The sequence below is a fragment of the Acinonyx jubatus genome, chromosome A3, assembly GCF_027475565.1.
Source record: "Acinonyx jubatus isolate Ajub_Pintada_27869175 chromosome A3, VMU_Ajub_asm_v1.0, whole genome shotgun sequence".
Classification (NCBI taxonomy): domain Eukaryota; kingdom Metazoa; phylum Chordata; class Mammalia; order Carnivora; family Felidae; genus Acinonyx; species Acinonyx jubatus.
In genome coordinates this window covers 122,688,574-122,706,729 of record NC_069388.1, presented here as the reverse complement: position 1 = coordinate 122,706,729, position 18,156 = coordinate 122,688,574, and the positions used below count along the sequence as shown (strand labels likewise).

At 37.9% G+C, this 18,156-nt stretch overlaps 1 protein-coding gene across 4 annotated transcripts in view; it reads right to left on the bottom strand.

The window, feature by feature from the left end:
- WDR35 (WD repeat domain 35) overlaps positions 1-18,152 on the bottom strand; it is a 60,212-nt gene extending 42,060 nt beyond the window's left edge. For 3 of the 4 annotated variants that reach the window (XM_015078361.3, XM_015078362.3, XM_027077956.2), the window contains exons 1-10: positions 17,988-18,152; positions 17,181-17,298; positions 15,607-15,678; positions 14,496-14,588; positions 12,669-12,797; positions 9,158-9,291; positions 7,861-8,026; positions 7,584-7,729; positions 3,356-3,481; positions 617-802 (exon numbers count right to left, since the gene is read on the bottom strand). In XM_015078361.3, the coding sequence (XP_014933847.1) occupies positions 617-802; positions 3,356-3,481; positions 7,584-7,729; positions 7,861-8,026; positions 9,158-9,291; positions 12,669-12,797; positions 14,496-14,588; positions 15,607-15,678; positions 17,181-17,298; positions 17,988-18,011 (1,194 nt within the window). In that variant the 5' untranslated portion in view covers positions 18,012-18,152. Of the gene's footprint in view, positions 1-616; positions 803-3,355; positions 3,482-7,583; positions 7,730-7,860; positions 8,027-9,157; positions 9,292-12,668; positions 12,798-14,495; positions 14,589-15,606; positions 15,679-17,180; positions 17,299-17,987 lie in introns of those variants that run through there. The other variant, XM_027077955.1, reaches the window with a different exon arrangement.
- Positions 18,153-18,156: the final 4 nt, after the last annotated feature.

Genomic DNA, 18,156 nt, shown 5'->3' with positions numbered 1-18,156 from the left:
AGAGAGAACAGAGCCAAAGGTGGCTGTTCAAATGGCCACCTTAAACCAAAAACTTTATGCTTTTTAATGGAATAAAATAATTTATAACACAGCCAAAGATAATGATAATCCTTTTTTGAAAAATGTATATGCTTCTGCAAATATTTAAATTGTTTCATACTTTTTAAGGCATTATTTATATTATTTATTTTACACTATGAGATGGTTATTTTTAAAGCAATGTAACTCCAAATAAAAGTATACTTCTCAATGTCAAAACTACCCAAAGTGTTATAATGATCATAGTTACATAACTTCTTGAGCATTTATACTAGACATCTGGATATTCATTTTTCCTTGTGGAATTTTAACTTGGAAAAAGACGGTAGTATTTTAAATATGTTTCAGAGACAAAAAGCTTCCATACTGAACTGGTGAGTATGAAATGCTAATGGATTAGCTAATTGGAAAAAAAAATAGAGTCACAATGGAATCACATAATTTTCCAAAACAGAGGTCCAGACAGACATGGCCAATAGACCCAACACTTTGCTGTACTGCCAGTAGAGAGGCTATACCTGAGAAGGAGAGGTTAACCCATACCCATCTTAGCTTTAACATATGAAGGAACACTTACCTGAGGATGATTTTCATCAGCTTTCGTAGCCAAAATGCAGAAATCTCCACAGGTAGTAATAGAAATGAGACTCTTCACATATTTAACATATTTCTCATTGTTTTTTGTATCCCAAAAGATAACACAATACTCTGGACGATCAGGTCTGGTATAAGCATATACTACAGTATTGGAGCAATAACCCCACTAGGAAGAAAGGAAGGAGCAAAGGGCCAGAACAGGAGGGAAGAAGAGAGGGAGAGAGAGAAAGAGGAAAAGAACACTTAACACTGGGAACAAAAATCTTATTATGTACTGCAGATACGTGGTTTTTTGGTGCTGACAAAATATATTCTTCAGGAGTAAAAGACAGAAAGACTGAACATTCAGCACAATACCTTTTCTCACTAAAATAACAAAAAATCTAAGAGAAACACAGTTATCAAAGAATGTACTGCAAAAATAAGTTTAGTTTAACTTTCCTTATTTCCATTTGTGAGATTCACGCTTCAGTGGTGAAAATCTCGGATTTTTCAGTAGTCCGTAACAGCTGCGTGAGGGACAACAGGAGGAGTGACCCCTGTCAAAAGCTTAACTTCTGGGTCCCCAAGCCAAATTTCAAAAACAGATGCTTTGCTTTTTCTCCCCTATCTACATTTTCTACATTTGTTTTTACCAGAGTAACATATGCACATAGTGTAGAGTCAAATAATTCTACATAGCTAATTTAAAACAAAAATAGAATGCAGACCCCACTGACTAATTTCCTCCCAGTGGTAGCCATTTGTAACTCTGAGCTTTGACTCTTGTTATCTACCTCCATATCACGTATGTATTGATTACGGCTTATGGAATGTCTTTCTCTTGGGCTAACTCTCCCAATATACTCATAATGTAATTTTGAATAAAGCAATATTCAAAGTTAATATGACTATGTTTACTATTCAAAATTAAGGCATATTTACTTTTTATAGGATGGTTAGTTTTTAAAATAAGCTTTTTACTTTAAAATAATTTTAGACTTATATATAAGTCACAAGGATAATACAGAGTTCCCTATAGTCCTCTCCATTTCCCCCTGCTGTGAGTACCTTACACTGCTGTGGTACATTCATCACAACTAAGAAGCCAGCACAGATCCAGTACTATTAACTAAACTCCACACCTTATTTAGATTTCATGAGTTTTTCTCCAATGTTCTTTTTCTATCTCAGAATCCTACTTGGAATACATTATGTTTAGTCACCTTGTTTCCTTAGGCTCCTCTGGTCTGTGATGATTTCTCAGTCTTTCCCCATTTTTAATGACCTAGACAGTTTTGAGGGGTACTGGTCAGGTATTTTGCAGAATGTCCTTCAATGTGGGTTTGTGTGATGTTTTTCTCCTGCTCAGACTGGGATTTTCAGAACAACCATCAGAGAAGTGATGACCTCTTCTCATGTGCCACATTAGGGGTACGTGATATCTATGTGACACCGGTGATGATGCTAGCCTTGATCACCTAGACAATGTGGTGTCTGCCAGGTTCCTCCACTGTAAAGTGCCTTTGCTTTTCACCCTTTCCATACTCTACTCTTTGGAAGTGAGTCACTAAATGCAACTCACATTCAAGTTAGGGGGGCAGGGGACCAGCTGGGGTAGTGTCTAAGTAATTCAAATACTTCTGTAAGGAAGATTTGTTTCTTCCCCCCCATTTATGTATTTAAATAATCTATTTTAGATCAGGTTTTGCTTGTGGACACTTATTTTTATAATTTGGGTTACAATCCAATGTTACATCATTTATTTTGTTGCTCAAATTGTTCCAGTTTGGGCCATTGGGAGCTCTTTCAGGTTGGCTCCTTTGTCTCTTTGGCATACCCCCATCCTTTTGTTTGAGACTTCCTTACTTTCTGCCACTATCAGAGGCTCCAGGTTCATCTTGCATTTTTCCCACCCTAGTCCTAGAATCAGACAGCTCTCCAATGCGCTTTGCCTTCTAAAAAATGAATTAAGTTTTTCACACATAACAAATATTCTTAGTATTTTGCAGCTCAATTAATCTCATACTTCTGAATTTGTTTTGGGTCAAATGTTAAATTTAGGATAAAGTACTGATTAGTATTATGCTGCTTATTTTCATTTTCCTCTTCCGATCCATCCTCTCCCCTTCTTTACCCTACACTATGCCCTGGAAACTAACTTCTATGAACTCCATCACGTGGGCTACCTTGCCTTCTAGTTTCCAGCTGGGTCTGGCCAATAGAAGGCACCAGCAGGTGGAGAGATGGCTGAAGTACTCCCTCCCCAAAGCTGTCTCTGTCCAGCCAGTCAGCAGAAGCTGCGCTCCCACAGAACAGTCTCTCTTGTATATCCACAGCCCCAGTGGGTTCCAGGAACAATAACACTTCCTTATTTTGCCCACCATTGCTAATACCTGGATGCTTGCCTTGTCAACCCTTACTGAACCCCTTAACCTTGCCCACACCTCTGAAATAAACCCTTCATCAATCTGTTTTCAATTATTCTTTTGTGTGTGCCATGCATTTCCTGCTGAGACCCTGACTGTTGGGAGTATTTTATTAATTATATATAGTATTCTAGAAAAGCTTTCTGGTTCTAAAGTCTCCACACTAAAAACACCTCCTTTCATCTGGTTTCTAAAATAAAGTGGCTGTGAATACATGCAAGAAACATATTATACTTCAAGCTACAACAAAACTATTTAGTAAAAACAGACTTTTTTTTTTTTTTTTTTTTACAACTGCTCATAATACTCACCTTATAATCAGGTCGAATGTTTGCAAAATATATAAAAGAATCAACAGCTAGTGCAATTTTCAGTCCTCCTCCTTCCCAAGATAGTGCAGACATCTGCTTTCCAGGAACCTTCAAAGTACCCAAATGCTGAAAAAAATGATTATATTTAACCTAAAGTATTGCAATTAAATAAAATATAAATTACCACCCACCACTTCATAGACATCAAGAGTGGCATAAAAATTATTTTGTGAAAGGTTACCACTCACTTCATAATCATTTTCCTTGAATTTTTATAATGAAAAACATACATACGATAGGAGAAATTTATGAACAATAACCAAAGAATTCAGTATCAAATTTCATCAAATCTAAGATTTGAAATCCAGAGATTTAAATATGCATCTTTACTTTTATGTACAACTCAGGAAAGAAAAAAATACATTGTTAATTAAAATAGAAACTCTGACTATACGATGCACCCCAATTTTGAAGTTGTTAAAAAAAAAAAACAACTGCGCCTCCTGGGGGTGCCTGGCTGGCTCAGTCAGTGGAACACGCGACTCTTGATCTCAGGGCCGTGCCTCGAGCCCCACGTTGGGTGTAGAGATACTTAAAAATAAAATATTTTTTAAAAAACTGTGCTTCTTGGAATCAATGAATTGTGGCAGTAAACACAATGCTTAAGGCTGGCCTCTCTTTCACCCCCCACAGCCAGTGGGTCAGTAGTCCCATCGCTTCCGCTCACATCCATCCTCCACTGCCACGGCCTCTTTTCCTGAGTCAATGATGGTAACAGTCGAACTGCAATTTTTACCTTTCACCTCTTTCCTCATTCCCAGCCTCCATCCCCCAAATTCAATTCTTCATTTTACTGTCATAATTACCTTTCTGGGACACAAATCCAATCATGTCCTACCCTGCTTTAAAAAATGTTTAATAATTTTTAAAAATCAATAGCTCCCCACCATCACATTCTTTAGCAGAGTATGCAATGCCTCTTCCCATCTGGCCCAAAACCATACTCTTGGGTTCAGTACCCCACTATCTGGCCATAATGCTTGTGTTCTCACTCATGAGAGGACCACTATGCCTCCAGACCTTTGGCCCAGATAATATCTCTTCTGCCTGAAATCTCCCTTTCCTCTCCCATCCTTACTCTCCCTTGCCCTACTGCAGCACCGCTCTCCATCCTCCAAGACACAACTTTAGTACTGCTTCCTGCCTTCTCCCTCCTTCTGTGGGTCCAGAGAATTCAGATAGTGAGCAACCTGAGAGCCCTAACTTCATCATGCTTATATCTATGTCCCTATCCCTTAATGGACTGGTTGGTAAACAGGTACTCAATAAATATCTCTTAAGTAAATAAATGTATCATGCATCCAAATTAATGTCTTCAAATATGACAACATGCTTGATACTTTTAATTACAACTATACCAAACCAACTTACAGTTTTCAATTTAACATAGCACATTTTATGGCTAAGTTAACAGTGAATAAATGAATACAAAGACATTTTCAGGTGGTCATAAAAAAAGAAAATATTTTAAATCTATGCTTTTTTGACAGACCTAAGAATTTTAATAAGTTGTACCAGTATCCTCTGTTCTTTTTTTAAAAAAAAGTTTTTCTTAATGTTTATTTATTTTTGAGAGAGAGACAGAGCATGAGCAGGGGAGGGGCAGAGAAAGAAGGAGACACAGAATGTGAGGCAGGCTCCAGGCTCTGAGCTGTCAGCACAGAGCCCGATGCAGGGCTAAAACTCACGAACTGTGAGATTATGACCCAAGCTGAAGCCGGACGCTTAACCAACTGAGTCACCCAGGGTGCCCCAACGATATCCTTTGTTCTTAAGCAGATATGCGCGAAAGTCAAATTTAATGTATTAAACTCCATTTTGTCAGGCAAACGGATAAGGGTAAAGATGTTTTAACCTAGAAAGCTCCACTCTATCTGTCCTGCTGCCTGTAGGAAACCAAAGGGAGCAAGCAGGCTCTCATGACAGCACTCTTTGTACTGACAGCCTGCACTGGAAGAATAAGGCTATCTCCCCACTCTGCAAACCAGCCAGGTGATGGCAGCAGCAAGGAGAGATAAGCTGACTTGTAGTAAGCACAGTGCTAGGCATTTTCTCGTTGTTACCTCCTTTAATTTTTGCAACAGTGCCATGAAGTATTACCTTTATTTCAGAACATAAGTAAATTGAGTCTCAGAGGTTAAATAAGTTTGCTAAGTAAAACTACACTGTGGAAATGGAATTCAAAGCCAAAGCCAGGCCAACCTGACTACAAATCGCATGCTCTATTAGCCCTTTCCACGGCTGAGACTACAGTATAAAAACCAGAAGACTGTGGCCTTCAGGATCAAAAGCAAATTGCTTCTTGAAGTTTCCTTAAGTTTAAATCTTTAGATAACCTCCTTCCAAGTTATCTTCATAACATAAATCCACAATAAGTCCCCCATATATTCACTCATTCAAAAAAATACTAAGTGACTAATATACCTCGAGGAACTACGCTAGATACTTTTAATTACAACCATACCAAACCAACTTACACTTTTCACATTAACACATAGCACACTGTTTTGCAAGATAAAACAAACAGGACTTAGGATCCATGTTTTTCTACTTAGAGAAGTCCGAGCTAACAAAAATAAGCAGATGAAACAATATAACAATAAGCCAATGCGACAAAAACAACCAATAAAGAACATCAATTAAAAAGGAGGCTGCAACCATTGAAATAACTGGAATTCAGATTTTTAATAGTTAGGAACCTTGAGAACTATACTTCTGTTTTCCTTACCTTTTAACATCTACCAGAAATATTATCAGGCAGCAACGTACGGAGAGTACCTACTCTCTACATCACACTCTACTGCATATTTTGAGATACTGATACAAAAGCATGAGCTGACACCATTTTTTTCTTTCACAGAAATTATTAAAATATATTTTTAAATATTACATAAAAATATTAAAACAACTGGGGAAGGCTTTTGTACAACAAAAACACATATTATTGAAATCTATGGTGAATTTATAAAATCCAACAGGGACTAAATGGAACCTAGAGTTAGAAAATAAAACAAGTATAAAGTTATTAAGCTTAGTTAATATTAAGTTTTCATTTCCTAAATTCTTTAAAATTCACAATATATTGGGGAGCCTGGGTGGCTCAGTCAGTTAGGCGTCTGACTTTGGCTCAGGTCATGATCTCGCGGTTGGTGAGTTCAAGCCCCGCGTTGGGCTCTGTGCGGACAGCTCAGAGCCTGGAGCCTGCTTCGGATTCTGTGTCTCCCTCTCTCTCTGCTCCTCTCCTGCTCATGCTCTGTCTCTGTCTCAAAAATAAATAAAACATTACAAAAAAATTTACAATATATTAATTCTCCTTTTGATATTTTCCACTATGACTTCAACAAAATTCTCCTTAAAAATTAAAATTTATTAGTAACACTATTGAGAAGGATAACCCATGCATTTATGAAAACAATGCTTGTATTTTAATGTAGCGTCACCTAAGATTAGTTATTAAAATAGATTTTCTTAAATTTTTTTTAATGTTTATTTATTTTTGAGAGAGACAGAGACAGAATGCAAGTGGGTTAGGGGCAGAGAGAGAGGGAGACACAGAATCCAAAGCAGGCTCTAGGCTCTGAGCTGTCAGCACAGCGCCTGACGGGGGGCTCGAACTCACCAGCCGTGAGATCATGACCCAAGCTGAAGTTGGACGCTCAACCGACTGAGCCACCCAGGCACCCCAAGATAGATTTTCTTAAAATAGTTGATCACTGCACAAATTAAAACTGTTAGAAGTTCGTGGTAAGGAGAGACAGTTATGGGTGTTTGATATCTATGTATGTTTTAATACGTCACATTAAAAATCCAAAATATTAATCTGAAACAATTAAGTCACATTAAAAACAACTCAAGAAAACAGCTGGGAAAAGAGATACGCATTCAGATCATAGAAAAAATACCCTAAATAGGTACTGCATAGTGATTTCTTATGTGAAACAGCTGATTTTCTAAATGTTCAGAGTATAAACTAAATTCCATGATAAAATACAACTATTAAGACTTATAAGTGAGAATATTATTTAAAGCAAGATGCCTGATATTTTTCATCATTTTTACTCAAAATGTCCCTTTTCAACAATGTGACAAGTTTATACCTTTTCCCCCATTCTTTTTTCCCCTACCACACTCACTACATATTTAAATGGAAAGAAAAAAAGACATTTACCTCACCAAATGGAGTGTAAAACTGCACAGTGTTTACATCTTTATCCTGAGTGACAACCTTCTGGGAGCCTGCCACAGCCAACACGCTGCCAGTGTGGTTCCACTGGATACTTACTACAAACATGCCAGTATCAATTAAAACGGGATCTACTCAAAAAGAAAAATGAAGTAACTGTGGTAAAATACTTAGCCTCAAGAACTTTATAAAGAACAATTTTAAAATATTTTTTTTTAATTCTCCACATTAAAAAAGAAAGAGAGAAAGAAAAATGACATACTCTGGTCGTTCTCATGTCTCATGATTTGGCACCTCCCATTGTCAAAACAAATAGCAAGGCAGGGGCAGTCTGGCTCCACATAGCCTTCTTGGCCATGGTACCAGTGAATTCCAGCAATACTGATTGCTCCGGTGACGTTCACCAAACAGTTCAGTTTCATTTTCATCTAAACAAAATCAGTTAAGTTAATACTTCATATTTTAAAACAGATCCGTATAGACTATTATAGAAAGAACACTGAAAATGAGATTTAAAAATCTGGTTTCAGATGCAAGTTCCATCACTTACTGGTTTACCAGCCCTGGACAAACCACTTCAAGCAGAGTTTTAGTTTTCTTTATTTGCAAAATAGGGATTAAAAAAAAAAACTCACTGAGAATTTATGAGACTCAAATGACAAGAGGTAAATGAAAGAACCTCAAGAGCAGCGGTGTCAAGGAGAAGTCAGCTATTATCACTTACACCGGTTAAGTGCATTTGTATAATGCCCTCAACCTCACTACAAACAAAACTGCCCCATAAGTAAGATCAGAGATCTGACATAGCTCAGTCTCACAAAGCTAGAGTTTTCCTTGAGATCATGCTATCTGAGCCTATTCTATTTTGCCTTCTTTCCAGGACCTGACTCTTATCCCTTACTGTTTAAGTCTTCCATTCCTTTTACAATCTCGAGTAACTTGCTATAAAAATATCATTGGAAAAAAATATATAGCATTGGTATCTCATATAAACTTTGGCTTCTGCTATCAGAAGACACAAAGATTTGGGGTGCCTGCGTGGCTCTGTCAGTTCAGCATTCGATTCTTGATTTTGGCTTAGGCCATGATCTCACGGTTCATGGGTTGGAGCCCTGCGTCTGGCTCTGCATTGACAGCACAGAGCCTGCTTGGGATTCCCTGTCTCCCTCTCTCTCTGCCCCTCCCCTGCTTGTGTTCTCTCTCAAAATAAATAAATAAACTTTAAAAAGAAGAAGAAGAAGAAGAAGAAGACGACGACGACGACGACGACACAAAGATTAAATTGCATATCATCTGACTCATTATCCCTCAGCTTCAATACACTGAAATCTTGTCCTTCCCAGTTACCAGGAATTCAGAACTAAAAGCATTAATTTACCTTGAAGAGACCCAGTATTTTTTTTAATTAAAAAAATCTAAATAATTGGGAAAAAACATGAATTGAAAACTTTCTTGATTACACAAACCATCATAATAAATAAATGTACATATACATATATAATATATAACATAACCATATAAAGTTGGGTAACTAAAACTACGAATATATATATACTTACTATAAAATTCCCTTGATTATCATAAATGTGTATTTCTCCACTTGTCATTCCAAAAAGTAGGATTTTACTATCTGCAGACCATGCTACATGGCATAACTGTACACCCTTCAAGTCTTTTCCCCAAATGCGATTCCCTAAAGTAAAACATAAAACAAAATTATTTCATTAAAAGTTCAAGGTCACGATTCTCCAACAACTGCTCTAAAACTGTGTTTCTCTAAAGAGCTCTCACATTCTTCACAGAACCATGTGTTTGTTCAATTTATTCAGTCAATAAATATCTGCTGAGCACTTACTATGTGCAAACACCCTACTAAATATTTGCAATAGCAGCTGTTTCCAACTTTCTCCCTTCTCTTCAAAACTCTGACCCAAGACCTCACTCCCAATTAGCAGATAAATTCATCTTCAACTTTGTAAAATTAAATAAACACTTTCAAAGAAGAAATCCCTCATTCCCACTTTCAAACATTCAGAACATTAAATGAATCCACACCGACCCTTTCTGCTTAGCCCCCCCATTACAAAGGAAGAGTTTTGTCCCCAGCCAGACACCCATCTAGGGCTAATCCCTCCACCTATTTTTTGGTCTAAGCCCTTCCCAGCTTTGCAAAGATCTCCCTCTACTGATTATGCACATTTTCTCTTTCTCTTTAAACTCTTCTAAGCCCTTCCTTACAAGTATTTAAACATACTCAGATCCATCCTTGAAAACCAGCACCTCAAATAAAAACAAACAAAACAAAGAACACCTCCCTCTACCCCAAGTTCCCCTCTAGTCACCATCCTATTTCCACCATTCCTCTACCAGCCTCACTTCTTAAAAGAGCTTATGCAGGCAGTCATCACTTCCTCCCCTCCCATTCAACCCTCAGTCCAACCTGATCTGGCTTCTGCCCCACACCTGCACTGAAATGGCCTTCATGAGGTTGTTAATGACCTGTTGCTTTTCTTTGCTTTTCTTTCTTTTCTTTTCTTTTCTTTTTTTTTTAACCACCCCTTCCTTCCTTCTTGGTTTCTGTGAATCTGTTTACTCCTTTATCTCCAATACTTGTAATTCAGTATCCTTTACAGAATTCTCTTCTGCCAACCCATTAAATGTTGCAGGTTCTTATTCCAAGATGGCCCAGTTTTCCAGCTATTCCAATAGTTTAAATTACCATATACATGCTGGTGATTCCCAAAATTATGACTCCAGTCCAGATGTTTCTGAGCCACAAATGTATATATCTAACTACTTGGCTGTCCTACAGCATAACAAAGTCAACATGTCCATAACTGAAACCTTCCTTCAAAACCAGTCTTTCTCCCACATCCCTTATTTCAATGGCATCACCATCCACCCAGCTGTCAAAGTTAAAAACCTGGCTATTCCTCTGGACACTTCCATCCCCTCAGCCCCAAACTCATCAATAATGAGACCCCATCTATTTTACCTCCTAAATATCTCTAGCATATGTCCACTTACTTCCATCCTCTTTGTCATTTCCCTGGTTCAGCTACCATCCACCATCACCTCTCACCTGAATTACCAATATCAATTTCCTAAGTGGTACACCTGCCCCATCTTTCTTTCCTTCCTCTGCAATCACAGAGATGCTTCCAAAGAACAAACCTGATCACCCTGCTCCCATTCTTAAAACCTTTCATTATGCCCTTGAAGTTAAGTTCAAACTTCTTAGATAACTTACAATCTACATGATCTGTCTTCACTAATGTCTCTAATTTCATCACATACAACTCTTTTCCTTTTAGTATTATAGTACACTGACTCTCAAATTTTTTTCAATACCCTAAACATGGCTAAGTTCAACCCCTATGGACCTCCTCCCTATGGCCTTCCTTAGGCCTAGGACATTCTACAAACCCACATTGCTGGTGGCTAATGCCTCAGCAGACATCACTTCTTCCAGGATGCCTTCCCTGATCCCTCCAAGTCTGGTTTAGATACTTCTACTACATGTTTGCTGTATTTTCCCATCTCAGCACTTATCACAAGGCACTGTAACTGCTTGGTTACTAATCCACCTCTCCTGCTCTAGATCTGAAATACTTTTTATATACCTAGTGCCTAGAACTACAGCTGTCACTTTATGAATTCTCAGAAACATTTGGGGAATAAATGAAGTTACAACAGAAAAAAAAAAAAAACAAATGGAAAAATGAAAATCATTTTGAAATAAATTATTTCTCTATAGAGAAAATTTCACATTAAAACAAAGGTACAGACCCTCGGAAGCCCCAGTGTTAGCTATGAATTAAAATTTGAAAGACCTAAGTTTTAAAGCTACAAAACACACGTAGCAATAACAGATTCAGTTCTATTAAAAAATGACCAGATGAGGGGCGCCTGGGTGGCTCAGTCGGTTAAGCGTCCGACTTCGGCTCAGGTCATGATCTCACGGTCCATGGGTTCGAGCCCCGCGTCGGGCTCTGTGCTGACAGCTCAGAGCCTGGAGCCCATTTCAGATTCTGTGTCTCCCTCTCTCTCTGCCCCTCCCCTGTTCATGCTCTGTCTCTGTCTCAAAAATAAATAAACGTTAAAAAAAATTAAAAAAAAAAAATGACCAGATGATCATTTCGCGACATATAAAAATATCAAATGATTATGCTGTACACCTAAAACTAATGTTATATGTCAATTATACTTAACAGTTCAATTTTTTCAAAATAACCATAGATTGTTATATCTCTATATACTTGAAAGTAAATCTATGTATTTATAATACAGTCTAATACATACAAAATAAGTTACATAATTAGGCAGACATATTTAAAATAATCCTGAAAAATTAATTTACCTTTTTTCTGTGTCACTGTAGGAAATTTGTTAAAAATAGAATTTTTACTTGGAACACCTGGGTGGCTCAGTCAGCTAAACATCCAACTTTTTTTTTTAATTGTTTTTTAATGTTTATTTATTTTTGAGAGAGATAGACACAGTGCGAGCAAGGGAGGGGCAGAAAAAGAGGGAGACACAGAATCTGAAGCAGGCTCCAGTCTCTGAGCTGTCAGCAAACAGCCCGACACAGGGCTCAAACCCACAAACCATGAGATCATGACCTGAACCAAAGCCGGACCATTATTAACGGACTGAGTCACACAGGTACCCCAGCATCCAACTCTTAATTTCGACTCAGGTCATGATCTCACAGTGCATGAGATCAAGCGGCACCCCCCACCTCTGCATCAGGCCCTGTGCAGACAGCACGAGCCTACTTAGGATTCTCTCCCTCCATCTCTTTCTGCCCCACTCCCGGCATGCATGCATTCTCTCTCTCAAAATAAACAAATAAAACATTAAAAAAATAATAAAAATAAAATAAAAAACGGGTTTTTTTACTTGAGTATACTTAAAAGTAAATGTTTCTTGAATGTTATTAAATTGTATATCAACCATTTTCTCTGTGTTTTTCTGTCAGAAGACTAACATATGATAATTAATTAAACCTCTAAAGATAAAAATGCCAGCCAAATCCTGATCTCAGTTCTGTGTGCAACAAAGTATTACCATCCACCGAACCAACTATCACAGCCCCGTCTTCATACACAATGCAGATCTTCTGTCCGTCAGCATTCCAGCTCATACTTCGAACCACTGATTTATTTCTGTTGTTGATCATCTCCTCGTACCAAGAGCCTATTTGCACGCACACACACACAAAAATTACAAGTCAAAACTTTCACATTAGAGTTGAAAACATTCCACAAAATACACTGTGGGATAAATGAGTGCAAAATTTTCTACAACATGAGACGTTAAACAATAAAACCTTCAAATCCAACATAAACAAACAAAAAAAAATTAGCTGAGGCCTTGACCAACAATTGCTTCAAAGATTATCACAGAAAACACAATAAATGCCCATCTTTTCTCTCTTTCTTCCTTTCTGTCCATTAAAAAATAAAACTCGGGCCGCCTGGGTGGCTCAGTCAGCTGACCGTCCGACTTCGGCTCGGGTCATGATCTCACGGTTCGCGGGTTCGAGACCCGCATCGGGCTCTGTGCTGGCAGCTCAGAGCCTGGAGCCTGCTTCAGATTCTGTGTCTCCCTCTCTCTCTTCCCCTCCCCTGCTCATGCTCTGTCTCTCTCTCAAAAATAAATAAACATTAAAAAAAATTTTTTTTAAATAAATAAAACTTTATTTGCTTTTGAAGGGCCAAAACAACTGACTTCTCTCAAAGCCTAACTTTTCCCACTTGAAAAACTTCAGATGATAACCAAAGAAAAAAACAAAATAACCACAATAATTTTATATGTATGCATAAACTCTCCAGTGATTAATTACAAGTATATTGAATATCAGCATATTAGGTAAAAACTCTAAGCCTGCTTGACAAAAATTTTCTACAGTTCAAATCACTTTAGTGATTTCACATCACTAATGCTGAAAGACAAAACATTCATGTACACAGGTCTGGGGTGACAGGTCTCAAGGTACAACCAAATGTGAGGCAAAACACAAGGCCATTTTGGTATCAGAACTCTGGCCTGCAGCCAAGCAAATAACCACGTAATTCGGAAGAACTAGTCGAGCAGGCATTATCAGAGTCTGAACTCAGGACCTGAGAAGACCCACAGAGGAAAAATACAGCTTATCTTCATCTCCTATACTCTCACCTTCCATCCCTACACACACACATACACACATAAACCTTGAGAAACATAAATAAAACTCAGGTACCAAATTTTTCAATTAAGAATTTTTAAATGGTATACCCTGAATGTTTTCAAAACACCACACATGAACTAAGGTACTCTTCTCATTTAAATACGAGACCCCAAGAGATCATGTATTGTGAGTTATTTTTCTGATAATAGTGATGTGCCTAAATTAATCCTTCTCTCGCTCTGTCTTGTAGGCAAAAGGCACAAATCATGAGCCAGTAGAGCAGAGATAAAATCTGTATCCATGAAAGAAAGGATGCTAAATGGCTCAATAAGGGGAATGAATTATTGCCTCTGACTTCTTAATGTTTTTATGTACTGGACCAACTCTAGCCACTGATCACACAGAAAATAATTCTTATCGGAAACCTGGCAAAAAAAGATCTCAAGTAGAAACTATCCAGCTAAGGGCGTAAATTCATTGTGGAGATAACCAACAGTCATCTAATTCACTTTCTTCATGCAAGGTCACAGATCAAAAAAAAAAAAAAAAAAAAGGTTAAAAGGAAAAGTAGGCAGCAATAAATCCAGAAATATTACCCCTGTGAGGTCAGGATGAATTCCTGCTGCTGGTTGAAAGGAGTCTATTTCAAATATATTGTTTCCCCATTCAAATACTGTAATCCGGACTCTAATCTGTGAAAGATTACATAAACTCTCCTAGTGTACCTTTATATAACATCCAAACAATGATAAGCCCATTTTGATCACTGGTAGTCAACTTCTGATATTGTTCATTCCATGTTACAACTTGAACCGAACCTAAAAAACCATAAAACAATTCAGAAACTAAAAAAAGGCTACAATTTCAAATTTGTATTTTTATAATAAACACCAACAGCATGTTAAAATCAATATGGCTCCTGTGCAACTAAACAGGATTTAATATCATTCCAAAATATTCACAGGATGCAGTCACTATTATCACTCATTTTCTACAACAATGTGTGATACTAATTTTCATGTTTGTTCCTATTTCAGGCCAGCAAAGGCACCTATTATGGTCAAATGCAAAAGCTGCCATATATCTGATGACAGAAACAAATATAAGTGAGATTTACCCAACTGGCCTGATTCCCAAGGATTATAATTCCCAAAGGACAATATACTACGAACTTGGGGTTTCTTTCCAGGGGTGTAGAGGTTGTCTGTGGTTGATTTATGCCCTAATTTCTCCTTTCCCCCTCTTGTTTTCCATTCTATTAGTAACACACTCTTGAACATATCTTAAGCCTCTGGGTTATATGAACAACTGATTCTTTTAGTTTTTTTAATCTCTAAATGCTTTAGTGTATATTTCATAAGAAGACATTCTCTTTCATAACCATATTACAAATTAGGAAATTTAACACTGATATAATATTATCTAACCCTGGTCTACATTCAAATTTTATCAACTGTCCAAATATTGTCCTTTATAGATACTTCTTTTTCTCATTCCAAGATCTAGGATCATAGAGTGCATTCAGTTGTCGTGTCTCTTTAGTCTACTTTAATCTGGAAACATGGGATAGATTCTAAAAAAGGATTATGTCCTACCCATAGACAGCAGTATTTTTTAATATATAAAAGAACTACTCAGTTTTAGATTTATTGAAGATGTTGTTTGATCATGTAAAAGTTGAAGGACTCTAAGCTCAATTAACTATGGCTCAACAGAAATGATTACTTTAAATATTATCATTATAAAAAATGATATCATTTCTGCAATAAGTAGATGGTTTCTCAATGTCTAAAAATAAGACCATTCAAATAGGATTTTAAAAATTACATGACTCACCACTATGACCTTCTAGATTCTGATTCATAGAAAGGTTACTAGGGACTGCAAGACCTCTCAACTTTGCATCATCTAGGAAAAAAAGACATCATGGCAAATACATTAAAGTAATAGATTATATGACTGCCATTTCTTGCTTATTTTGAAAGGGGTTACTATTCCTGGATAATTTTAGAAAAAATTTTTTAAGAATGCCTCACTCTGATCTATTTTTCTCATGGTGGAAACATGGACAGTAATATATACCCCCCTGCAGAGATATTATTCTGACAAAATAAAGCAAAATGTATTTTAAAAACATTGTTTACCCAGTATATGAAATATACTGGTAATTATTATTACTGCTATTCCTTCCCAGAAGATCACAAACAGAAATATTTACAATATATAGAATGAAAACTCTAAAGCATAAGAGGGCTCAGAAAGTAAAGACTTTGGAAACTGGTTTTTACTACATTTTGCAGAATCTTATATTCATTCATTCATTCATTCATTCATTTATTCATTCAATGAATGTCTACATTGTCTTACGCACTGTGGAAGCTTCCGAATATAAAATGATAAAATAGTTAAGGCCTCTCCCCTAAGAGAGTTTGTAGTCTACTGAAGGGACAGATATTAAACACACACTCACCCACCCACATAAATATATATGCATATATGTAAAATCATAAATTGAGAAAATAAAACCATAAGAAGAGACAGTAACAGAGGGAGACTGATTTAGATTGGAGGAAGGGAGAGCCAGGGAAGGCTTTCTGGAGAAAGGAGGAGGAGGAGTCCAGACTCAGAAATACCAAGTGCAAAGACCCCACGGGTCAAGTGTAGAGGCTCTGAATCCAAAATGTAATTTGCTTCAGCCCTTTATCTTACAGAAGAGTGAACTAAAGCCCAAAGATAAACACCAACTTGCTGAAATTCTTTCAGTATGGCAGAGCTGAGGTTCCAACTCCAATCACCTTACCTACATCTCCAACTTAGATTGGGGGACTGTCTAGCTCTCCATTCTACAGCAACACTAGGGATGCTAAAGAAATGTGAAGCTGCTATGATTCCAGAGAACTAAAAAAAGACAATCAAGCTGTAAACACAAGGAACTTATAAACAAAAATGTTTTTAAACATCTCATTTTCTGTTCTCCGGAACTAGGTGAATGATTATTAACATATCTGATAAGCAGAAAAGATGACACCAGCCTGCAAATGTGACAAAATGTGAGATTTTGTGACGTTATTAAAACTCAAATTGTCATTTTTCTTAAACTCTAAGTAATAGGGCAGAATAAATAGACATAGCACAAGGCAATGTAGTGACTTAGTTTGCATTCTTCATTCTTTTTCATTTTCCATCAATAACTTGAGTAAAAGCCATTTGATATTTACATTCGATGTTCTCTGAACTTTACTGCAAAAATACTCTATAAAAACAGCACTGAATGTTTGGAGTCTTGTTTGTTTTTCATTTTAAAAGAATTAGAACTGCATAGTGACAAATACCTAGAGCAAATCTCACCGAACAAATGATACTAGGCAATTTTCCATCCAGTTCAAACACTTGGGCTTGCTTTCATTTACCTGTCTGTGTCTCTAATTTCAAAACTTTCAGTAATCCGTCTTCGCCACCACATGCTATGAATCCTTGGTCCTTGTTCCAAGATACACATTTCAGCTTTACGTTATCGGGAATGGCGACCTGAAAAACCACCACAGCCACTCTCACAGCTTTTCATGGAGGAGTTGGAAAGTGAGTTACAGATGCAGGCTGAAGAAGTCCCCCCAAGAAATAAAAAATGGTCAGCCTTGCAGAGAGTGTACTGTTAGGAAAATGGGCATGGCACGATCCCCTGAACTGCCCCGCGCCCTACCATTTTCGAAAGGACGGCGCGGGGAGAGGGGAGCACACAAGAAGGGCACTGACTGCAGAGAAACCCAATGGGAGAGTCACCTGAGAAATTTTAAAGGAAGGAAACGGGGAAAAGAGGTATAAATCCATACCATTGATCCATATTCCCTTTCCACACATAACACTTAGGATACCCTTTTGTTATTACTTTTCTCTCGCCCGCCAGCCCATGACGATCCAGTGAATTGAAGTCACCTGGATCAACAGGTGGAGCAGGAGCGGTAGGGAAGCACGCAGTGATCTGTCCTGCTGAGGTCCCCAAAAAGACCCAGGCAGGGGGCAGGAATGGGAGAGAGTCGTGCGAAAGGGCTGTTGGCTCCGCCGAGAATTATCTGGGACTCGGGACCCTAAGGAGGAGGTCCGAGGCTGGACGAGGCAGGAAGGTGCGAGGTGGGAAGGCGAAGGATGCGGGACAGGATGCGGGATTCGCCTGCAGGACGCGAGAACAGAGGAGCTAGGGCGTCAGCGGGAAAACTCACTTTCTTGCTCAGGTAAAAGAACATCCTGGGAACCCCGAGAAGACGACCCCAGCCGTCCAGGCCCGCCAAAGGAAACCTTTTTCTAAGTCTCCAGTCGCGAGCACCAGAACCTCTTGGAAGCGCCTGTCGCCCTGGCAACCACCGCCGCCCAGGCGCATCCGGGGCGCTG